General features: G+C 41.2%; 2 protein-coding genes across 3 annotated transcripts in view; one reads left to right on the top strand and one right to left on the bottom strand.

Moving 5' to 3' along the window:
• Nucleotides 1–6,814, bottom strand: part of ELP3 (elongator acetyltransferase complex subunit 3) — a 101,044-nt gene extending 94,230 nt beyond the window's left edge. For both annotated transcript variants that reach the window (XM_035022625.1, XM_035022626.1), the window contains exons 1-3: nt 6,715–6,814; nt 3,584–3,683; nt 94–232 (exon numbers count right to left, since the gene is read on the bottom strand). In XM_035022625.1, the coding sequence (XP_034878516.1) occupies nt 94–232; nt 3,584–3,683; nt 6,715–6,733 (258 nt within the window). In that variant the 5' untranslated portion in view covers nt 6,734–6,814. The remainder of the gene's footprint in view (nt 1–93; nt 233–3,583; nt 3,684–6,714) is intronic.
• Nucleotides 6,815–6,891: 77 nt separating this feature from the next.
• NUGGC (nuclear GTPase, germinal center associated) overlaps nt 6,892–25,164 on the top strand; it is a 61,529-nt gene continuing 43,256 nt past the window's right edge. The window contains exons 1-4 of the mRNA XM_035022624.1: nt 6,892–6,917; nt 15,765–15,828; nt 20,823–20,944; nt 23,197–23,285. Of these exons, the coding sequence (XP_034878515.1) occupies nt 23,243–23,285 (43 nt within the window). The 5' untranslated portion in view covers nt 6,892–6,917; nt 15,765–15,828; nt 20,823–20,944; nt 23,197–23,242. The remainder of the gene's footprint in view (nt 6,918–15,764; nt 15,829–20,822; nt 20,945–23,196; nt 23,286–25,164) is intronic.

Below are 25,164 nucleotides of genomic sequence, written 5' to 3'. Positions count from 1 at the left end.
CCTTTTCCACCTCACTATCTGGGTGTTACATGGAGGCAAGGATTTCTGGCAGAAAAGATATGGAATCAATATTTCATGAATCAAATTACTCACCCCACTGGCAGTTCTGATGGGTTTTGCCTTTAATTTGGGGACTAAGACCTTTCGATACTGAGGTGGGACCGCGGCGATGATATCCACCAGGCGGGGCTGTGCTGAAAGGCCATATTTGGCAGCTGTCCTGGTTTTCACCCTGGAAGTAAAGCATCTAGCATTATCAAGATCATAATATTTCAAGGCATACTACCAAAAGAATGGCCTACAAATAACATCATCAACTCCTGTCACTCCCCTATCTTTTCACCCAGTGACAACAGTGGCTTTAAAATTTGTGAGTATCAGAAAAATAGAAGAAAATCAGGAAAACATATCAATGACTTCTTCTTACTCTGGAGTACCAGAAAGAAAACAAGATGACTACAGGGAAGGTCCCAGGACAGTGACACAAGGTAGGTCTCATTTAACAAACTGCTCTAGCTTCACAGCATTCTACCCTTTTCTCAACCTCAACACTATAGCATCTGGGATTAATTCTGTTGTAAGGGACTGTTTATTACACTGTAGGATGTTTAGCAGCTTCATCGGCCTCTACTCACCAGCACCCCACTTCCCACTGTTAACAACTAAAAATGTCTCCTGGGTGGGTGGGTGGGGGGTATCATGCCTGGTTGTGAGCTATGGTCTTAGACCAGACAAACAAACAAAAAACAATTTGAAGGAAAGGTGTACAGAACCAAATAGTAAATAAAGTATATATATTTTTAAAGTGTTTTAAAACTTTTTCTAACATAAAATAATATATACATAAAAAACAACATAAAACATATAAACATACTTTAAAATTTATGAAGCAAACACTTGTGTTACTACACTCCAAGGAATACAATATCATCAGCACTTCAGAAAATCCATTTACCCCTTCCTGATTATAACTTTATCCCTAATCCCTAAAAATAACCTTCAACCCAACTAATATTCCTTGCTTTTCTCTATAATTTTACTGGTTTCTTGTTTCTTGGTGCTAGCAAACCCTAACAGTCACCTTAATTTCTCATTTTAATCCATCTAAAAATATTGTGACGTATTTGCATCCCTTTTTAAAAATTTTAAATATTTTATTTATTTATTTGACAGAGAGAGACACAGCGAGAGAGGGAACACAAGCAGGGGGAGTGGGAGAGGGAGAAGCAGGCTTCCCGCTGAGCAGGGAGCCCAATGTGGGGCTCGATCCCAGGACCCCGGGATCATGACCTGACCTGAAGGCAGACGCTTAACGACTGAGCCACCCAGGTGCCCCTGCATCATTTTCAAAAAATGTTAACTCAGTACCTGATTTGTAAAGAGTATAAGTACTTGGTATGCCAGAAAGTATAAGGCATAGTTGTTTCATGCTCTGTGTTTGTATGTTGCTATGTTTTCAGATAGGCATTCACAAAAATAAATGTGTAAGTGATAAAAATATATGTGATAAAACACACATACAATAATGAATGTGTCCAGAGTTCAAGAGAGGAACTCAATGGGTGCTGGGGAGACAGTCATGGAAAATAGGCACAGAAAAGAGTTGGCTTCAGGCAGGCAGTGAAAACATGGAGATGCCACTGAGAACAAATAGGCTGGCTTATGTGAAGACACAAAAACAGGAATGCACATATTTTAAGATATATGGGTAGACTTAATATAAAGCAGGACACTTTCAATGTAAAGGTACAGAAATTTAAAAAGTTGGGCAAGTTGAAGCCAGACCAAGAGGCCTTACATAATAGGCTGAGGAATTTGCATTTAATTTCATAAATGTTGGGGACATACTGAAAATTCCTGTACAGGGAAATGACATGATAAAAGACAAGAACAAGGAACAATTAACCCAGCAGGAAATATAGACTGAAAGCATAAGCTACTGCAGTAGTCTAGAATTAAGTTCAAAAAGGGATGAATTAGGGAGTTAGTAGTGGAAATGAAAGTGAGAGTCATAATGAAGAGAGAGTAGGCAAAATTTAAATATTAACTGGAACTAATGAAGAGGACACCAGAGTTTCTTTTTTTTTTTTTTTAATGCTTTATTTATTTATTCATGAAAATCAGAGAGAGAGAGAGAGATTGGCAGAGGGAGAAGCAGGCTCCCCACCTAGCAGGGAGCCCGATGCGGAACTCCATCCCAGGACCATGGGATCATGACCTGAGCTGAAGGCAGATGCTTACCATCTGAGCCACCGAGGCGCCCCTAGAGTTTCAAGTCTGGGTGAAGGTTAATACAATTAAGCAAAGAGGACATCTGCATAGAGGCTTGTTTTCAGGAAGATGTTAGCGTAAACTTTAGATGTGCTAAATTAAAGAGACTGACAAAAAATACAAGAAGAAGAAATGTTCACTAGAAATAAGAGACTTTTGTATAATTAGCGGTATAGCCAACAATGACAGAAAAGCAACTTCTAAAGACAGGATAGAAAAATCAGTAAAATATAACTCCACAGTCAAGAAAGGATAGTTAAGTAACTTATTTATTCCTTTAGCAAAAGTTTATTAAGCACAATATTCCAAGGAAGTGATAAAACACTGTAGTATCTCAAGCACAAGAAACAGTCTTAAAAAGGCCATGCTGTGGTGATTTAGATCACTGATGACCTACTGGGTGTGGGGAGAAAATCTTTTCATTAGAGCAGATCTACTTAGTGAAAATCTAATGGAAACAAAAGATGCAGAGATGAAAGACTGAGGATGTAGCAAAGTCAAAACTGAACATGATTGTGGAAAGGAAACAGATGAACAGGTCAAAAAGCTATAAAGTAGGAAAGGGTTGGATTAGATCAAAGACCCCAAAGGCAGGGTTTTCCTAAAAGAGCTGCTGCTTCCTGAGACAGGAGGAAGGGAACAAGGATGTGAAGTGATACAGCAAAGAAGATAACAGGGGCTCTGAGACAGATGATCTAATTCCAAATCCCAGTTCTGCCAATTACTAGTTCTTTACTTTTAGACAAATTATCTAATCTTCCTGTCTCATACCCAACTGTCAAATGAGGGTGATATAAGAACCTAACTCACACAGTTTTTGAGAGGACCAACTGAACTAATACAATGCACTACTAACAGTGATTGGGACATAGTAAGCGCCCAATAAATATTAGAAGCTATTAGTATTCTTAGGCTGTGATAGAATTTTGCCATAAATGAGTGACAGGGCAGAGCAGAAAGCTAAGTTCTCAATTAAAATATAAAACGTGAGATAGAAAACAAGTTATATTTGATAATTTCAATTGATAATTTCAATAAAAAGATCTACCACCTAAGGGCGCCTGGGTGGCTCAGTCATTAAGCGTCTGCCTTCGGCTCAGGTCATGATCCCAGGGTCCTGGGATCGAGTCCCACATCGGGCTCCCTGCTCGGCAGGAAGCCTGCTTCTCCCTCTCCCACTCCCCCTGCTTGTGTTCCCTCTCTCGCTGTGTCTCTCTCTGTCAAATAAATAAATAAATAAATAAATCTTTAAAAAAAAAAAAGATCTACCACCTAAGAACAAGACTGCCTTCTGTTTTATAAATCAACTTACTTATTCAGATCAATGTCTTTCCCCTGTTCGTGGGCTTCAATTAGTTGTTTAATAACATCTCCTATAGTCAGCATCATCAGCTCAGCAGGGCTGAGATCTCCTGGAAAAATAATATTTAACAATGTAAAAAACCATATAACCCGGTAAAGTTTTTTGTATTTATTTTTTTTCTTCCAAAATTATTCCAACCATCTCAGATGAACAGCTCAAGTTTACAAGACACCAAACTTCCACTGTTTACAGTTTGAGCATACCTTTTGTATCCTTAATTAAAACAAACCTGCTTCATCTATATATGGGGAGAATTCACTTTAGAAGTACAAACATTGTAAGAATGATAGATACAGGAAAGAATAGAGACAGACATGAGGAGAAAGACCCAAATTGCACAAGAAAGCATCAAAGTGGTTAAAATAGCTTCCCTTTATCTCCAGAATTATAATGATATTTAGATGCATTATTTCATCTCTCAGAATGCAGTAGATAGATTAGGAATATTTGCTTGTCCCACAAAAATGCCACCAAGGGGTAAAGTTGAAACTCAAATCCAGGTATCCACGGACGTAATATTACAAAGCAATGCAATGCTCCTTTGTAATACAAAGAATGTTGGTTCTATACTTGCCTAGGGATCTAAGAGATAGTCTGTCCACCATCATGACCTTCTGGCAACTGAGGCTGACGTGACAAGCAGAAGCTGACATGTTCTTACATGACTCCATCCCAATTACAATAGATCGGTTCAAGGTCAGGCACCTATCCAAGTCAGGCCAATCTGAGCTCTTTCCTCAAGGCAAAAAATGCCACTCTCCCACCAGTGATATGGCTTGGGAACTGACACCAAGCATACTTCCAGCCTGTAGAGAACGCTAGTGTGCAGAGACAATGGAGTCATCAGGGAGAAGAATAGATAAGAAAGCCCTGGCAGTAATGGAGCCCCTTTATTTATCTCATTTGAAACCTCACAACACTGTAAGGTAGATGGTGTTAGCCCCTTTTACAGGTGTTAAAAATTAAGGGAAGTTAAGATGCCATTGTAAATGGAATAGTTATGACTCAAATCCAGGTGTTTTCTCCACAAGTTCCACGCTTTTTTCTCTGTACTAAGCTGCCTCTAACTTAATGAAGCAAAGTTAACACACACAATGTTGAGGGAAAAAAGTCCATCTATAATCAAAGGCTAAATGCTTTCGAAACCACGTAATTCAGAGTTCCAAAAAGGCGGTTCAAGGACCATGTAACAGAGGCAGGGTTGGTGGTGGTGCTGGAAGAAGAGGGAGAGGGAGGAGAGGAAGGAAAAGGAGGGTCTCTTTCTTGATTAAACCAAAGCAGCTTGGCTTTTGCATCTGTAATATATTGAAGCTCTATGTAATAATCTGGAGAGGAGAAGAGGATTCAGGTGATAATAAAAACAGATAAAGATTTGAAAACCACATATACAGCTCTTGAGTATAAAAAAATAACTAGAGAAGCAAATTAGTAAGAAAAGGCTTCATGGAGGAAACGGCACAGGGGACTTTAAAGAAAGCAAAGGAGTGGACAAGTGAAACGGAGGACAATCCAGAAGGAACAATGTCAGGTATAGGAATTATCTATCTTTGTGTAAAGGAGTGTTGCCTAACAAGGTTCAATAAAAAAATAGATTATAGGATACACTGACTACTAGGCAAAGGCATTTAAATGGAGTGGAGACTAATATATTCTCAAGTTTGGGAGTAAAAAGATGAAAGTAGTGTTTTAAAAAAAGTACATAAGAAAACGATACAAAAATGATTCGGAAGGTAAAAAGAATACATAGAATTTGATACTAAATAAAAGGCTCTTGAAAGGCAATAATGTAAAACTCCCACAAGATTTAAAAGTAAAAATCTTGGATATTAGGCTCCCATCCCTAGCTCCCAACCCCTACTGGCTGTGTGATAATGGGAAGATCAAAGACTTCTGTATTCCCATTTCCCTGCCTGCCAAATTGGGATAAAACATACACATTTGACAAGACTATTCTAAGAATCAATTCAAATAACGTATAGGAAAGCCAAAGTAGTATTCAAATATTAGTTATTGATGGAGGGGGATTAAGAGGATGATGGCCAAAATGATGAGTAATAAACTATTTCAAGAGGCAGGGCTTAGTGACAGATGAAGTGAAGAGTGGGAAGCTGTCTGGCCTCATAGTCTGAGGAAGAGCAATGCAGAAGATGACTAACTGGGGGCATGTAGTGTGATGCCACAAGACAACTGAAAGTAACCTGGACATTTGGAGCTATTGTTCTAAGAAATGGTAGTGGATGCCCAGAGGCATAGTGACTAAAGACAGATTTAAAAGAAAAAAATTGTGGTTTTGGGGGTGCACACAGAGAGCCTGACCATCAGTTCCACTTCCTACGTATAATTTTGGGCTGGGTAAGTTACTTAACTCTTTGAATCTCCCGCGGGAAAGATTCCACTTTCCATCACAGTAGAAATGATATCCATTTCAAAATTATTAGCAAAGGCTCAATAAATAGTAGCTATTATTATCATAGCCATCAATCATGATTAGACCGACTTGTCACATGAGTGTACAGAAATAAGTTTAGAACTTGTAAGAAAATACTTACAAATCTGACTCTATCCTGTTGAAAACAAAAGATGGAATTGCACCATGCTAATTCAGGAGGTAGTATAAACGAAAATAACTACACAACTGTCCCACAGAAAACCAAGAACTCAGAGTTTTTCTTTTTTTTTAAACCCAGATCTTAAAGGAAAATCTCAAAAAAAAAAAAAAAGGTGAAATGTACCATAAAACAAATTTTAGCAAATTAAGAGACCCGAGAGCACTTTGAATCGACCGACCACATTAACTCCTTGAACAGCATACCTTGGAACAAAGCTTTTCCTGCCATCTACACAAAAGACACCAAGTGACTGCCAAAAGGGAAAAGGGCAGGCTGGTTTAAAAAGCACAACAGGTAAAACGAGAAGGCAAGGGGCTGGAGCCGACACACGGACCGACCCTAGGGCGGCAGGGCGACTGGCTCAGGCAGAGGTTCCCGCGGGAAAAACTGCGTTCAGCACCTCACCGCCCAGGTGTTCGCCCCTTCCCTATCACCCCGCTTGCCCCGTCTTCCTCTCTCTCCCTTCCGTACCTTTCCGCTTCTGCTTCATTTCTCCGCGGCCGTAGTATCTGCTACCACACACAAGGTAGCTACCAACTTGGACCTCGGGGAAAGTTGACAGCCACAAAGCAACCCCAGCGTGTCGTAAAATGACGGTCAACGTATCGTAAAGCTGTTCCCAGAAGACGGCGAGCGCAGAGGCCTGACCCGCTCCCCAGCGGCGACTCGCGAAGGTGCAGGAGGCGCGGAAAATGGGCCGCCGAGGAGGTTCCTTCCTGGGGTTTAAGGGCTGTAGGATGGGATTGTGTGAAGGCAAAGGATAGGTTGGGCGTTAGAAGGCTCGACCTGGATAGTAGAGCGACCGGACAATGCTTACGAATAGGGGCCACGCTAGCAAGCCTAAATGGAAGTGTGGATGTGGGTGGTCTCTAAATAAGGAGCCGAGGGCGCGCCCGAGTGGGAGATAGTCTGAGGACGAGCCACTTAGTGTGATACTAAATCAGAACCTGGAAGAAACCATGCAGGAATCGAGTAACAATCTGAAGTGCAGGCTTTGACGCCAATTAATCACCTTAGTCTCAGATGAATGGCACAAATTATCGATAAACATCATGAAAGCTTTGGAGATCTCTCCAGAAAAACTAGCACACGCATGAAGTTTTGCAATTTGGAGGCAGGACTTGGGAAAACGTCTTCCTGAAACCCATCCGTGATCTTTGTTCATGGGCCAGAAATTTAGAACTGCTCTCATTAACAAAAAGACAGGAATAGGTGCTGTTTCCAGTCCCTTTCTTCCCACTAGAATTGAGGCAACCCCAAGTCTTTGAACCCACCATGACACTGAAACCGTCCTGGTCAAGTTTTGTGACTTCCCATCAGACCAAATTCAGGAGTATTTGTCTGTCCTTATTGTCATCCTGGTACCAATGGACATGTTAGCTTCCTTGAAAGTCTTTCATGATAGGACCCTCCACACTCGGTTTTTCTTCTATTTTTTCTCATCTCTTTTGGTGGACTCCACCTCTATCTCACTTCAACATATTGGTGTACCACGGACTTCACTTCTCATCCTTGTCTCTCCCAAGGTGATCCCCAGAGTATTAAAACTTCAAACACCATCTATCTGCTCCCATTTTTATAGGACAGCTCCAACTTCTTCCCCATTTGACATCTGGTTAGATCTGGGTGTCTAGATTCGGGCATCTCAAACAACATGTCCAAAACAGAACTCTATTTTTACTCCAATCTGCTCATTTCCCACTCTTCCTTATTTGAAGTCACTGTCATCCACTTTATCACTATCACTCTTTTGCCTCACAGAAGAGAACAAGTGAGGTGAGTAGTACAGTGGTAAATTTTAAAATGAGGTTAGGGTAGGCCTTATTGAGAATGTAATATTTGAGTTAATGTTTGATATGCAGATATCAGGGGGAAGAGTATTTCAGGTAAAAGGAATGGTTAATGCAAAGGTCCTGGGGTGAGAGGATGCCTGGTTGTTCACGGAAAGTAAGGAGCATTGATGGAGCACTTAGTGAGGGATGTGTAATAGAGAAGTGATGGGGTGGGGTGGGGTGGAGGACAGAGCAGTTTGTATAAGACCTCTTAGGCCATTGTAAAACCTTTGGCTTTTACTCTAAATGGTGTAGGAAGCTGTTGGAGAGTTTTTAGTGAGATGTGATCTGATTTATAACTTAAAATTATCTCTATTTGCTGTGTTGGGAATAGACCGGGAGGTGGGGACAGGCAGAAGAAGGGAGATCAGTTAGGTGGCTATTATCATACCTTTGCTGCAGATTCCCAAACTTGGCTGCACATTAGAATCACCTAGAGAGTAGTGAAAAATCCCAGCACCCAGATCACATCCCATACCAATTAAATAAAAATATCAAGTGGTGGGAGCCAGTCAGGTTTTAAAGATCCTTGGGTGATTCCAATGGGCAGCAAAGTTTGAGAACTACTGAACGAGTCCAGAAATGATTATAACTTGAGTCAGGATTATAACTTGGAAGTGATGAGAAGTGTTCAGAACCTGAAAATATTTTGAAAATTTCAACAAGCTTTCCCAACCAACCAGATGTGGGATATAAGAGAAAGAAAGACATCAACATCAAGGGTGATACTGAAGCTTTTGGACAAAGGGACTGGAACCATGTAGTTGCCATTAGCTGAAATGAATAAGCTTGTAGGCAGAGTGGGGGTTTGTGGTGGTGTGTAAGGAGGTCAATCCAGACATGTCATGTTTGGGATGCCTCGTGAGCAGTAAGCCATGAAAAAAGTTCAGGCTGCAGATACCAAATGAGAGTTACAGGTACGTAGGTGAAATTTAAAGCTATGAAATGGTACGTATGGAAAAGAAAGAGAAGACTAAAGACCAAGCTTTGGGGGCATTCTATTCTTAGCAGGTTGAGGAGAAGAGAAATAACCAGCAGGAGAAGCTGAGGAGGTGCCCCCAGGGAGGTGGGAAGAAAACTAGGAGAGTGGTGGTTACCTGGGAAACAAGTGAAAGTGTGTTAAGGAGGAGGGAGTGATCCACTGGGTCAAATGCTGCTGCTGAAGGGTCAAGTTAGATGAGGGTTGAAAACTGACTAAGATCATTGGGGACTTTGACAACAACAGTTTTATGAAAATGTAGTTGACTAGAGAAGGTTTAGATAGATTGAGAGGAGAGGAATTTGAGACAGTGAGTTTAGACAACTCATGAGGGATTTTGCCCTGAAGAAGTACAGAGAAATGGGGTAGTAGCTGACAGAGAAAATAGTGTCAAAGGAAGTGTTTATTAAAATAATAACAGGGGCACCTGTGTGAGTCAGTCAGTTAAGCATCTAACTTCGGCCCAGGTCATGACTTTAGGGTCCTGGGATCAAGCCCCACATTGGGCTCTGTGCTCAGCATGGAGTCTGCTTGTCCCTCTCCCTCTGCCTTTCCCTCTGCTCATGCTCACTCTCTCTCTCTCAAATAAATGAATAAAATATTTAAAAATAAAATAAAACATAATAATAAATAACAGCCAGTTTTTATGCCAATGGGAATAATCCAATGGAGAGTGAAAATCAGATGAATTACAAGAGGAAGATACTCTTCCTAGTCCTGGAGAGAGGTGCACAGCAGAAGGGATTTGCTTTTTTTTTTCCCCAGATGATATATTTTTTTAAATTTTTGTATTGTTATGTTAATCACCATACATTACATCACGAGTTTTTGATGTAGTGTTCCGTGATTCATTGCGTATAACACCCAGTGTTCCATGCAGAATGTGCCCTCTTTAATACCCATCACCAGGCTAACCCATCCTCCCATGTCCCTCCCCTCTAGAACCCTCAGTTTGTTTTTCAGAGTCCATCATCTCTCATGGTTCATCTCCCCCTCCGATTTCCCCCCTTCATTCTTCCTCTCCTGCTATCTTCTTCTTCTTCTTTTTTTTTTTAAACATATATTGTATTATTTGTTTCAAAGGTACGGATCTGTGATTCAATAGTCTTGCACAATTCACAGTGCTCACCATAGCACATACCCTCCCCAGTGTCTATCAGCCACCCCCCACCACTCCAGCAACCCTCAGTTTGTTTCCTCAGATTAAGAATTCCTCATATCAGTGAGGTCATATGATACATGTCTTTCTCTGATTGACTTATTTATATTTTTATTATTTTTATATTTATAACACCCTCCAGTTCCATCCACATCCTTGCAAATGGCAAGATCTTATTCCTTTAATGGCTGCATAATATTCCATTGCATATATATACACCACATCTTCTTTATCCATTCATCTGTCGATGGACATCTTGGCTCTTTCCACAGTTTGGCTATTGTGGACATTGCTGCTATAAACATGGGGTGCATGTACCCCTTCAGATCCCTACATTTGTATCTTTGGGATAAATACCCAGTAGTGCAATTGCTGGATTGTACAGTATGAACCTCCATACTGTTTTCCAGAGTGGCTGCACCAGCTTGCATTCCCACCAACAGTGTAGGAGGGTTCCCCTTTCTCTGCATCCCTGCCAACATCCGTCATTTCCTGACTTGTTAATTTTAGCCATTCTGACTGGTGTGAGGTGATATCTCATTGAGGTTTTGATTTGGATTTCCCTGATGCCGAGTGATGTTGAGCACTTTTTCATGTGTCTGTTGGCCAGTTGGATGTCTTCTTTGAAAAAATGTCTGTTCATGTCTTCTGCCCATTTCTTGATTGGATCATTTGTTCTTTGGGTGTTGAGTTTGATAAGTTCTTTATAGATTTTGGATACTAGCCCTTTATCTGATATGTCCTTTGCAAATATCTTCTCTCATTCTGTCAGTTGTCTTTTGGTTTTGTTGACTGTTTCTTTTGCTGTGCAAAAGCTTTTTATCTTGATGAAGTCCCAATAGTTCATTTATGCCCTTGCTTCCCTTGCCTTTGGTGATGTTTCTAGGAAGAAGTTGCTGCAGCTGAGGTCGAAGAGGTTGTTGCCTGTGTTCTCCTTTAGGATTTTGGTGGACTCCTGTCTCACATTTAGGTCTTTCAACCATTTTGAGTCTATTTTTGTGTGTGGTGTAAGGAAATGGTCATTTCATTCTTCTGCATGTGGCTGTCCAATTTTCCCAACACCATTTGTTGAAGAGACTGTCTTTTTTCCATTGGACATTCTTTCCTGCTTTGTTGAAGATTAGTTGACCATAGTGGAGGGTCCATTTCTGGGCTCTCTATTCTGTTCCATTGATCTATGTGTCTGTTTTTGTGCCAGTACCATACTGTCTTGATGATGACAGCTTTGTAATAGAGCTTGAAGTCTGGAATTGTGATGCCGCCAGCTTTGCTTTTCTTTTTCAACATTCCTCTGGCTATTCGCGGTCTTTTCTGGTTCCATACAAATTTTAGGATTATATGTTCCATTTCTTTGAAAAAAGTAGATGGTATTTTGATGGGGATTGCATTGAATGTGTAGATTGCTCTAGGTAACATTGACATCTTCACAATATTTGTTCTTCCAATCCATGAGCATGGAACGTTTTTCCATTTCTTTGTGTCTTCCTCAATTTCCTTCATGAGTATTTTATAGTTTTCAGAGTACAGATTCTTTGCCTCTTTGGTTAGATTTATTCCTAGGTATCTTACGGTTTTGGGTGCAATTGTAAATGGGATCAACTCCTTCATTTCTCTTTCTTCTGTCTTGTTGTTAGTGTATAGGAATGCCACTGATTTCTGTGCATTGATTTTATATCCTGCCACTTGACTGAATTCCTGTATGAGTTCTAGCAGTTTTGGTGTGGAGTCTTTTGGGTGTTCCACATAAAGTATCATATCATCTGCAAAGAGTGAGAGTTTGACTTCTTCTTTGCTGATTTGGATGCCTTTTATTTCTTTTTGTTGTCTGATTGCTGTGGCTAGGACTTCTAATACTATGTTGAATAGCAGTGGTGATAGTGGACATCCCTGCCATGTTCCTGACCTTAGGGGGAAAGCTCTCAGTTTTTCCCCATTGAGAATGATATTTGCTGTGGGTTTTTCATATTTGGCTTTTATGATATTGAGGTATGTATCCTCTATCCCTATACTCTGAAGAGTTTTGATCAAGAAAGGATGCTGTACTTTGTCAAATGCTTTTTCTGCATCTATTGAGAGGATCATATGGCTCTTGTTCTTTCTTTTATTAATGTATTGTATCACGTTGATTGATTTGTGGATGTTGAACCAACCTTGCAGCCCAGGGATAAATCCCACTTGGTCGTGGTGAATAATCTTTTTAATGTACTGTTGTATCCTATTGGCTAGTATTTTGGTGAGAATTTTTGCATCCATGTTCATCAGGGATATTGGTCTGTAATTCTCCTTTTTGATGGGGTCTTTGTCTGGTTTGGGGATCAAGGTAATGGTGGCCTCATAAAACGAGTTTGGAAGTTTTCCTTCCGTTTCTACTTTTTGGAACAGTTTCAGAAGAATAGGTATTAATTCTTCTTTAAATGTTTGGTAGAATTCCCCTGGGAAGCCATCTGGCCCTGGGCTTTCGTTTTTTGGGAGATTTTTGATTACTGCATCAATTTCCTTAGTGGTTATAGGTCTGTTCAGGTTTTCTATTTCTTCGTGGTTCAGTTTTGGTAGTTGATACATCTCTAGAAATGCATCCATTTCTTCCAGATTATCTAATTTGCTGGCATAGAGTTGCTCATAATATGTTCTTTGAATTGCTTGTATTTCTTTGGTGTTGATTGTGATCTCTCCTCTTTCATTCATGATTTTGTTGATTTGGGTCATTTCTCTTTTCTTTTTGATAAGTCTGGCCAGGGGTTTATCAATCTTGTTAATTCTTTCAAAGAACCAGCTCCTAGTTTCATTGATCTGTTCTACTGTTCTTTTAGTTTCTATTTCATTGATTTCTGCTCTGATCTTTATGATTTCTCTTCTCCTGCTGGGTTTAGGCTTTATTTGCTGTTCTTTCTCCAGCTCCTTTAAGTGTAGGGTTAGGTTGTATAGTTGAGTCTTGTTTCTTGAGAAAGGTTTGTATTGCTATATACTTTCCTCTTAGGACTGCCTTTGCTGTATCCCAAAGATTTTGAATAGTTGTGTTTTCATTTTCATTTGTTTCCATGAATTTTTTTAATTCTTCTTTAATTTCCTGGTTGACCCATTCGTTCTTTAGTAGGATGCTCTTTAGCCTCCATGTATTTGAGTTCTTTCCGACTTTCCTCTTGTGATTGAGTTCTAGTTTCAAAGCATTGTGGTCTGAAAATATGCAGGGAATGATCCCAATGTTTTGGTACCGGTTGAGACCTGATTTGTGACCTAGGATGTGATCTATTCTGGAGAATGTTCCATGGGCACTAGAGAAGAATGTGTATTCTTTTGCTTTGGGATGGAATGTTCTGAATATGTCTGTGAAGTCCATTTGGTCCAGTGTGTCATTTAAAGTCTTTATTTCCGGGGCGCCTGGGTGGCTCAGTTGTTAGGCGTCTGCCTTCAGGTCAGGTCATGATCCCAGGGTCCTGGGATCGTGCCCTGCATCGGGCTCCCTGCTCCGCGGGGAGCCTGCTTCTCCCTCTCCCACTCCCCCTGCTTGTGTTGCCTCTCTCGCTGTCTCTCTCTCTCTGTCAAAAACAAAAACAAAAACAAAAACAAAAAACTTAAAGTCTTTATTTCCTTGTTGATCTTTTGCTTAGATGATCTGTCCATTTCAGTGAGGGGGATGTTAAAGTCCCCCACTATTATTGTATTGTTGTCGATGTGTTTCTTTGCTTTTGTTATTAATTGGCTTATATAATTGGCTGCTTCCATGTTAGGGGCATAGATATTTACAATTGTTAGATCTTCTTGTTGGATAGACTCTTTAAGTAGGATATAGTGTAGAAGGGATTTGCTTCTGATGTTCCTCTAGTAACAGGCTGGAAGGCAGAGCACATGAGTGCAGATTCTGATAGATGGTTGGTGTGATGATGGGGCTCTGTGCAAATTTTCTCTCAATTGCTTCAGTGTTTCCAGTGAATTCAATGAAAATGCAGCCTGGTAGATTTCCCAAACTTTTAACAGACCTAGATTTCGGGTGTCCAATAGCAGGTATGAAGGACCTCCATAAATAACCCAGGCATCTTTAAAAATGATCAAAATTAATTTTAGTTATTAAGTACTTTAGTAGTACCTCTGATTTAGAATGCAAAGAAACAGCCAGTAGGGGGAGACCTGAGCATATGTGACGTGAACATAAGACTAAGTTGTGATTTTTGCCCAGAAGCATAAGATCCAACTCTAAGGATGGTATTCACATTGATATTCTTTGCTTTGAACTTTATACTGGTATTTCCATGGTTTTCTTATGGATGAGGCATACCATCTTGCTAAAAGTTCAAAGCAGTTTTTAAGATCACAGTCTAAATATTTATCTTTAATTCTTTTTAACTTCTTTGCTTTCCGAATCCCCACTTTGGACTAAAAAATACCTACAGTTACTGAGAGTTATCCTGGTAATGACTGAGTCTGCCTTTAAAGGTCAAACACAACCTGAAGCTGAAGGTTAAAAAATTTTTTCCCTGTACGTGATGTGATTGTTTAGGTTGCCAAACACAGCAAAGTAGAGTATGTTATACTTTCTTCTCCATTGGACAGCATTTTAAAAATATTTGTTTTTCTGGGTTTTTTAAAAGATTTATTTATTTTTACAGAGAGAGAGAGCAAGTACAGGGGTGGGGGGTGGGGAGGGGCAGAGGGAGAGGAAGGGAGAGAATCTCAAGCAGACTTCCCTGAGCACGGAGCCTGACACAGGGCTCCATCTCATGACCCTGAGTTCATGGCCTGAGCTGAAATCAAGAGTAGAACACCTAACCAACTGAGCCACCCAGGCGCCCCATTTTTCTTTTCTCTCTCTCTTTTTTTTAATGGATGTAAAATTTAAGTTCCAAAGAGATCTTTAAAACTTTATGACCCTCATTTCTACAAACAACCCAATGTTGTTTGGTTTTTGGTGAGTTTCAAGACTTTGTTACCAAGAGTCAGTTTATCTTTACCATCTTATGTCATGTATCTTGAGCAGTGATCTTGTATTTGGAGGTGTAGGAACCAGTGCATTGTTTCTCTTGGGACTGGGGCATTTTTCCTATCTGCTCAAGTAAGTTAGATCCATCAGAATAGGGCACCTGGGTGGCTCAATCAGTTAAGCATCTGCCTGGAATCCTGGGATCAAGGCCTGAGTTGGGCTTCCTGCTCAGCAGGGAGTCTGCTTCTCCCTCTATCCTTCCCCCTTGCTTGTGATCGCTCTCTCTCTCAAATAAATAAATAAAATCTTTAAAAAAAAAGATCCATCAGAATAAATTTCCCCCTCAAAGAAAGAATGCTGCAGGATGGATGCTGCAATTTATTTGGAAAGAAAAAAATTACTAATACCTTCCTGCTTGTAGGAATAGGGCAGAGAAGGATGTAAGATCCCCAGTTCACACACAATTTAAGTTTAAATGAGAGAGGGAAATAGCATGAATCAATTTCAGAAGGGGGAGATCGTCATAAACAGCCCTTGGATGGCAAGTCAGTTTCACTTCTGCTTGTGTGAATGTGGCTTGTGACTGTGGCCACAAAGGGCTATATACCCCAGCTGGTTCCACATATCTTTACCAAGGCAAAGAAACTGCCACCATCTCTTCTGTGGACTCCCAAAGCTGAAGCAGAAAAAGTGACATCTGGTAAGTTGTATCTCTTATGTAATTTTTGCTGTAATGTATGCTTGGTTTAAAGAAATAGACTTCAGATTTATAGAAATATTGGGAAGATAGTACTAAGAGTCCTCATATAACCTACACCCAAGTTTCTCTCTTATTTACATCAGAATGGTACATTTGTCACAATTAATGAACCCATATTTGTAGCATTATTATTAACTAAAGGCAATACTTTATTTAGATTGTCTTAGTTTTTTTTTTTTTTCTACTTTCCTTTTTGTGTTGTAGGATCCCATCCAGGACACCATATTACATTTAATTGTCATGTCTCCTTAGGCTCTTCTTGGCTGTGACAGTTTCTCAGACTTTGTTTTTTATGATCTTGACAGTTTTGAGGAGTACTGGTCAGATATTCTGTAGGTTTAACCCCTATTGAAATGTATCTGTTTTTTTCATGATTAGATTGGAGTGATGGGTTTAGGGGAGGAAGATCACAGAGTTAAAGTGCTGCTCTCACCTCATCAGGTCAAGGGTACATACAGACAGTTTGATCTGTGACTGTTGATGTTAACCTTCATCACCTGGCTGAGGCAATGTGTGTCAGGTCTCTCTCCTGTAAAGTTACTTTTCTCCCCTCCTTTCCAGACTGCCCTCTTTGGAAGGGAGTCACTCTGCAAAGCCCACACTTAAGGAGTGGGGGGTTATGTTCCCTCTCCTTGAGGGTAAAGTATCTACATAAATTATTTGGAATTTTTCTATATGGAAGACTTGTTTCTTCTCCCTCTCTTAATCATCTTAAGGTAAGTGTTTTTTTTTTTTTTTTTTGTGAAAGAAAGTGGGTTTCACTTCCTGGTTGGTTTAAGTGAATTTTAAGGCTATGCAAAGACCAATGAAATAGAATCTGGAGAATCAGGTTTTAGCTTGAATTTTACGTAAGAGTGTGATCTTAGGCAAGTTTCTAATCATTCCTCCCTTCCAAAAAAAACAGCAATTTCAGTCATCATCAGGGGTAGTATTAATGTCATATTTATTTATTTATTTGAGAGAGAGAGAGTGCATGAGCATGGGGAGGGGGGGCAGAGGGAGCAGGAGAAGCAGACTCCCCACTGAGCAGGGAGCCTGACACGGGGCTTGATCCCAGGATCCTGAGATCATAACCTGAGCCAAAGGCAGACACTTAACCAACTGAGCCACCCAGGTGCCCTATTAATGTCATCTTCTGTCTCATTAGCTTTGGCAAGCTTGGGGGAGCAGTATGAGGAGATTGGAATTCATTTTGTTTGTACATTTGCCTCTGATAATGTACGTTATGAAAATATCTGCTTATTTTACTTACCTCCTCATGGGGGGTGAAGGAAGGAGAAAATCATGTTATTCTAATAACTCCTTTACTATATCTACCTCTGGGGGCTGCGCTTCTCAGGTTGCACATACTAACTCATGTGTTAATGCTGAAAATGTAACTCTTATCCTTTGGGGATTCGCAGGTCCTTGTTTCATTTTTGCTTCAGAGCTAATGTGTTTAAATTGCTTTTTTGGCACATACCTAGCTTGGAAGAGCAGTGCAATGTCCAATAAAGTGGTTAGGATACGTTGCCAATACCAAAGGTGCTTAAAACTTAAAAAGAAAGGAAATAAATCCTAAACGTCACCAGCATTCCATAAGTTTATTAAGAATCTCCTTCTCCTTATTTCATACTCCAGCCCACCTCTCTATGGGAAGAGGTTAAGACTTCACCAAGGCCTCTTGAAAGACAATGAGATAGAACTCTCAAGGTTATTGACTGATCAATGTGGACAAGAATGGAGTCACTTTATCAGTGAAGGTGGCATATATACTCTCAAAACTAAATAGACTTGACCCCGGTGAATACTTGTACTGATTTCTAATTTAAGTGTCTTCACCAAATATTCTAAAAATAAATAACATTTATACGGATGCTTAAGTGCCTACAAACCAACTGTGCATGAAATATTACATTTAGTCATCACAATGAACTCCTGATATAGGTCTCTTTATAGTCTCATTTTATATGTGGATAAACTGAGGCTTACAGAGGTTAGGTGATTTGTTCAGTGTTACATTGGAGTCCTGGAACATGATCCCCAAATCCTGAGTAATTTCCACTACACCATTCACATTTTGGAATGTAAGCCCTGTGTGTGTAGACACCTTCCCCATTTTGTTCCCCGATGTAGGCCCAGCACCTAGGAATACCTGGCACATAATAGACACTCAACAAATATTTGAATAAATGAATGAATGAATGTAATTCCTGCCATTATTAATCTTACCATCTAAGATACATTTAAAAGATAACACCTCATTCCTTCAACAAATATGTATTCAATGCTTACTATGGACCAAATCCTTCCCACATTCAATAAAAGTAGGGAGTAAACCAATTAATGATCAAAATACCCTGTAAAGGAAGTTTGCTAAGTTAGGCATTTTGATGTTTTCCTATTAGTGCTTCCTTGGGGGTAGGGGTAGGAGACAGAAATGCAAGGATAACAAGAATCATGTTAGGAAGGGTTAATGATGTGAAGCAAGGTGGGGTGAGATGAGATTCTGGCTGAAGGAGAAGAGCTAGGGGGAAGAGGACAGGATGTTTGCAATTCTTAAGCACATTCAATTCTGCATCAGACACGGAATGCAGTGAAAGTGTTCTACTCAGTCTCTCCCCCCCCACCTCTCTCTCTCTCTCTCTCTCTCTCTCTCTCACACACACACACACACACACACACACAGAGACACAGACAAACACAGACACAGACACACACACACACACACGCTGGGTTATTTTACTTCTGAGGGCACTGAAGAATGAATGTTCAATCAAAAACTTCAGTTTGAGTCCCAAGTACAATTTTATTGAGTAGCTATTCTCAGTCCTACTCGACAGTCTTCATTTCCAAAATGCCTTTGTTATGTATTTGAAGGAGCCCCTCATTTGTGAGCGCTGTTCCCTCCATTCTCCTGCACTTAAGCTCCAGAGGCTTTATTTATATAGTACCTATGAGAGGCTGCTTGGTGGAATGGAGAGAACACTAAACTTGGAGTCCCTCTGACCTTGGACAAGTTCCTTTCCCTCACTGGGCCTCAGTGTCCATATCTGTAGAAGAAGGGGCTCAAGAGCATTCTTTATTTAATTCCAGTATATGAAGCTGTTCTAATAAAGGGATAACTACTGAATTTGTGCATTTGATGTCAAAAAAAGACATCAAGTAAACACAAACAAGAAAGGGAGAATCGGAGAAGCAAGAATAACTGTCAAAAGTCAAAATTGTTTAACAGGAAATGCGTTCTGTGCAACCTTCCCATATCTAGCTAAATATGCAGAGAGTCTCATTTAAAAGATGCTATTCTTAGGCTCAGTGCACATGAATGTAAATAAGCACTAAAATCAAAACTTCAGTGCTAACGGCGCAGTTGAAATGCAAGTGAAATAAACCACATGTGAAAACCTTGCCTGTATGAGCAATAAATTTGAACTCTTTTCAATTGCTTCTCCACAGCAGCCAAACTTTCACAAGATGCAACCACCATTACTGCCTCTCCTTGGGGATAAAGTCGATCCCCACATAATTCGAGGCAGGACTGTGCACCCGTGGGTCCTTTGCTCCTGAAAGCGAAATGAACCTGAAATTACAGGAATCTTGGTTGTACTGCTTTTGATTGCACAGGAGCCCTAATCATTGGTACAGTCTTGATTTCAATGGCAGGTGACATTTCAAATTAAGAATTTTAATCCTTTTGGCATCCAACTAAATCGGAGAAGGACTAGATCAATCTTTCATTCATAGATGGGGAAACTAAGACCAAGGGTGATAAAAATGACTTGTCTGAAGTCCTACAGCTTCTTTGACTGATGGAAAAGCCAGAACTGTACATTCTACACCTGACTGGTGCCTTATTGCCCTTTCTACCATCACCTAGTTCAGCTCAGGGACTATGGACTGAGTGTCTGCACCAGACTACCCTCCCTATTGAGATATCTGTTTATAAGCTTTCCTTTTAAGTGCCTGGTGTTTCTTTCATTCTACTTTCTCAGCCTTTTTGTTAGTGATTCCTTCCCACTTTCCAGTGTCTTGGTTTACTGATCAAATGGTCTCTTCCTGCCAGTCTTTGGACACTGGCAGAAGGGATTGGAAGCCCAATTTGCCACCACCATAACTCAAATCATTTCCAGTTTCTCCACATTTCAGTGAGGGATCACAAATTACTCATGCACTGGTACCATAGATGCCCCTGCATTGGGAGGCTCATGATTTGGTGTCTCCACTGCATGCAGCAGCAAAGCCCAGGCCAAACCCTGGCTAGCCTTTGCTAGCCATTGTGTACCGTTGGTTTCATAAATGAAGTTAGATGAAGTCCCTGCAAACCTAAAGGAAGCCAAAAACCAGTGCTCAGGATTTGCTGAACATGTCTGCTTCTCCTCTAAATCTCCTTCCTTTTTTTTTTCTTAAGATTTTATTTACTTATTTGACACGGAGAGAGAGCACAAGCTGGGGGAGTGGCAAGCAGAGGGAGAGGGAGAAGCAGGCTCCCCACTGAGCAGGGATCCCAATGTGGGGCTCCATCCCAGGACTCTGGGATCATGACCTGAGCCGAAGGCAGACATTTAACGACTGAGCCACCCAGGCGCCCCGAGTGTGTTCGTTCTTGTAGTAAGCATTTGTTAAGCACCTACTAAGTGTCAAGCTCTGTGCTGGATACACCTCTGATACGGTGCCTAACATTTTGTGTGACTGTGGCTCATTGAGCTGCTGTCTTCAGAAAACAACCGATTGCTTTCTTTCTTGGGGTAATTCCTAGTTCTGTATCTAAAGTTATTGATGGGGGGGCGCCTGGCTGGCTCAGTCGGTGGAGCACAACTCTTTGTCTCTGGGTCATGAGTTTGAGCCCCATGTTGGGCATAGAGCCTACTTAAAAAAAATCACGTTATTGATAGGCATTGCCATATACTTGCACACATTATAGCTCATCTACACATTTGTTTTCCTATCTTACCTAGGTGTTGATGTGACTTAACATTTCCAACTCACCATTACAAACCAGGAACTGCTTGTGTCTCTCGTGAATTTTTGTGACCTCGTAGAGGACTTCTACTACTAGCTTTGCTGGCAAACAATTCAAGTAAGAACATAGAATCTTGGGATTTGAAGAGGCCTTAAAATTCATCTAGTTGGATGTCGCTGTTAAATGGTCCCCCCAGTATAGGTTCAGAGACCTTTAGTGGCAGAAAATTCATTACTTTCTAAGGGAGCTCATTGCATTTGGACAACTCTAACTACTAGAGTATGTTAAGCCGAAATGTACCTTCCACGAAAGCTAAGTGCCCTAGTGGTCCTCTCTTGGGACCACAGAAAACATGTATCATCCCTCTTGGATATGCAACTCTAAGGTCATGTATTTGAAGACCGCTGTGAAGTCCTATCCACATCTTCTGCCTTTGCCATACCATCCCCTTGTCAAGTTCAGCATTCCCAACACTATTCATGGTTGTTGCTGTTCCATTTGCATACTTGTCCTCTTGTTCCTACTCTTTGCTTTACTCTTTAAGCTGGGACTCTAATTGTATCAAAAACTAATTTGGTTTAAATAAAAACTTAAAAAAAAACATCCTATGGTGTAGAATCTCATCAGAAGCTTCCCATCCCTTATTTCATTCGTTCATTCATTCATTCATTCATTCATTCAACATTTATTTTCAGCCATTGCACTTCATGATGGAAATGCAACATTGAAACAAATGTAGATAGAACCTCCAATAGCTCATGGTTCAGAAAGGAGGAAGGGGCAAGAAAGGAGTATAACAGAGGTGTGCTTGGAGCAGTGGTGACACAAGAAGGGAATGATTGGAAATCAGGACAGTTTCATAGAGGAAATGCTAAAACAGGGTCTTAAAGAAAGAGTAGGAATTCACCAGGAAGAAGTGGGGAAGGGTACCCTACACAGAGAGAAGAGCCTACGCTAAACTGCATGAATGATTAGGAGGCCATGCCTTAGAGAACTGTAGGGAGTTTGGGGTGGTCTGAGAGGGAGCCTCAGGATAAAGAATGGAGAGATGAAGAACTCAGCCTCAGGACCTTGCACCTAGTAGGGATTCCCACCACATCCAGCCAACACCTACCAAGTACAGAAACCATTTGGCCAGTTAATATCCACCAGCCAAGCTAAGCAGAAGAGGCTGTTTTGACTCTAACAACCCAGGAGTCTAGTGGCAGTTGACAGATCAGGTGGGATTTTGCATTTTTCAAAAGGGCCGGTGACTGTCTGCTTTTGAAACACATGGCTGAGTGATCCACACAGCAACATCAGATAAGGAGAGGAAGCTCCCCACCTGTGTTGCTCAAATTCTTCTCTATGTGTGGAGACAAAGAAGCTCCAGGATAGCATATCCCTACCCAGTCTGTGCAGTGCACTCTGTTCTGGGCCTCTCTTGGCCCTGTTCTCTCTCCATGCCCAAGGTCTGTCGGCCTGTGGGCTGCAGGCAGGTGGGATCTGACACTTCTCCTTTTGGATGTGCCTCTCTTTGCCCCACCCCCTAACCCTGCAGATACCCCAAGCTGTGGTGCTGCATATAGAGCCGAGTAGGTGTGTCTTCCTCGTCGAAGTGGAGTGAGGTGGTAAAGAAGATCCAGAGAAGGGGCTCATTTGGTTTGGTGTCTGCCTTCAGCTCAGATCATGATCCTGGAATCCTGGGATCGAGCCCCATGTCAGGCTCCCTGCTCAGCGGGGGTCTGCTTCTGCCTCTCCCTCTGTCCCTCCACTTGCTTGTGCTCTGTGTGTGTGTGTGTGTGTGTCTCTCTCAAATAAATAAATAAAATCTTTAAAAAAAAAAGAAGATCCAGAGAACCTAGTTATCGCAGCTCTCCTGCCCGACTCAGTAGCTCCCAAAGCAACTCCAGGGAACCCTAGGAATATCAAATGTTCCATCCATCTTCCAGATTCTTGCTGAGACCTGCTGGAACTAAATATAACGGAACCCAAGGCTTACCTGATTGGGCCATTTATGTCACCCAAAGGAGTAAAGCCATATAATCTCACCTTTATGGCTCTGATCACTGGAGGTTTATGGTTATTTCAGAGTGGGTAGTCTTAAAGATCTCAGATAATATCAGTTTAAAGTTCTATAGATGTAAGGACTATTGAAAACCAATAGTCCAACATGGATCTTTGTCATGTTTAAATAGACATGTAGCATATGTTATGAGGAATTCAAAGACAAGTTAGAATGGCTACTGCCCTTTAGGAGCTTGGAATCTAGTCGGGGAAACAAAGCAGAAGCAGATTTACACATTGTTGTTGTTTTTGTTTTGCTTTTTGTATTTAGAACTTCTGCTGTTATCCCCACCCCCACCCTTGTACTTTGTATGTATTTTCAGGCTGGTTCTCCTAAGTGGACAAAAGCAGGCGTTTGCATAACAGGAGATGGAAGACACTGAGGATTTTGTGGGTCAGGGGCCACATCCAGGTAACATCCCTACAATATTCCCTGATGGAATAAATAGTTCCTATTTATCATTATATAATGAAGGGCCAATGGGTTGAGACTGTATTTAATTATAGTCAGTGTTCCTTCCTCTTTATTCAAAAGCTGATTTCTTATGACATGGTATAATAGTGAATGAATATAAATTATTTCAACAACTAAAATAGACTATTCATAATGTAGTAGACTGTCTGACCAGCAATTATATTTGTAGACACACACACACAGCCCTTTTAAAAGGAGGTTCCAGAAACCCATCTTGGGTTTTCTGAGAGTAGTCTCTCTTGGAATGGGCAAGGTAAGGCCCCTGGAATCATATCAGGTGCTTTTCTTAGAAGGGGAGATATAGGGTGAAAGCCTTTGCAGTCAGGGAGGGCGGCCTCCCTCCCTAGAAGGCTGATGTAGAGCCCCTGGAGCCAAGGAGGGAGCCTTCTCTAGGAAGATGCAGGAAAGTAACCCCTATGTACAGAAAACAGGGAGTACCACATCCTTTGTGTTTTGAGAATTGAGAGGAAAAATTCCTCACTCACAGGGGATGAAATCCCTGAGGTGCAAGGAATACACGGTTTCTGGGTCAGTGGGGTGGTGGCTAGCATCTGAGGCATGGCTGGTCACGTAAACTGAAAGAATGATAACATTGGGGCACCCTTGGTTGAGCTTAGCCCTGAAAGAGCTTGCTTGGAAGATCCATGGCACTCTCTGTCCAGCAACCCTCGGGATTAATGAGCCCGTATCCTGTGTCCGGCTTTTAAGGATCAGTTTTTCAAAAGCGACACCTGGTGGCAGCAAGAAGCAACAGCAGCAGTAGACTAGCTTTGGACTGCCCCCACCCACCCCTACTGCTCTTTTTCTAGGGTGATTCAGTTTAAAATGCTGGAAAAGGAGAGGGAGTGCTTGAGCCGTTACAAGGAATGAGAAGAGATGTGGCCAGTTCAGACCAGTTCATTCCAGTTACAATCTATATAGCAAGAGTACCCTTAAATGGTCCAAATCCCAGATAGAATACTTTCTCCTTTCCAAGGGGCTTTTCATTTTAGAAATTGAAGAAAAAGTTTAAAACCCTGCTATTTTATCTGACTTCTTAGCCTTTGCTTTGGTTGAGAAATAAGCTTCCGATCTTTTATCAGATTAATTGCCAGTGCTTATAAAATTGAAATAAAGGCCATGGATACATGGGCCCATCCCTTGTTTTATACACATGGCTAAGATACTATGCACATACTGTTTGCAAAAAAGAGTTCCTGAGTTCTGAAGTCGAGATCAAAGCCTGACATCCTTCACTTAAGACACGAAGGTTGGAATCCTGAGACACCTTTTATAACATGGACTAAAGTATTCTTCGGCCTGTAGCTGGTCTAGGGTGGCCTGAGTGGCAGATTCTTTTCTTCCCTGCTTCTTCTTCTCCAGCTCCAACCACTGAGCCAGCAACTTGGTATTTAATTCTATGCAATCCTTAAACTAAGCCATGATGAATTCTTTGAGTTGAGCTCGATCAAAGAAGTTGGAATGTCTGAGACAGGAGGGTCTGAAATACAAGCTCTTTCAACTCCCTGTCACTGCATGAACATGAAGTGGCAGAGAGTTGGGCTTTGGCAAACAGCATCCCACTGCACTGCAATACTTTCTGGGGTGTGAGCTGGCTCCAGGACATGGCAGGATTTGTCCTGGAAGCCGTAAGGCTGAACCGTCTGGAAGACCTGCTGTCTGGAGCCCAGTGGTGGAGGCTGGGCCTTCTGCATAGGCTGCTATCCTGGGTCCCAAAGTGAAACTTCTCTGTGGTTCTTCAAGGAAGATGACCTCCCAAGTGTCATGCTCAGTTTGGGGGCCTCACGCTCCTGTATGAGCTTGGAGTGCCATGACT

This window comes from Mirounga leonina, unplaced genomic scaffold (assembly GCF_011800145.1).
Source record: "Mirounga leonina isolate KUSES-001 unplaced genomic scaffold, KU_Mleo_1.0 Mir_176, whole genome shotgun sequence".
NCBI lineage: Eukaryota > Metazoa > Chordata > Mammalia > Carnivora > Phocidae > Mirounga > Mirounga leonina.
This window is presented reverse-complemented; position numbering and strand designations above follow the sequence as displayed.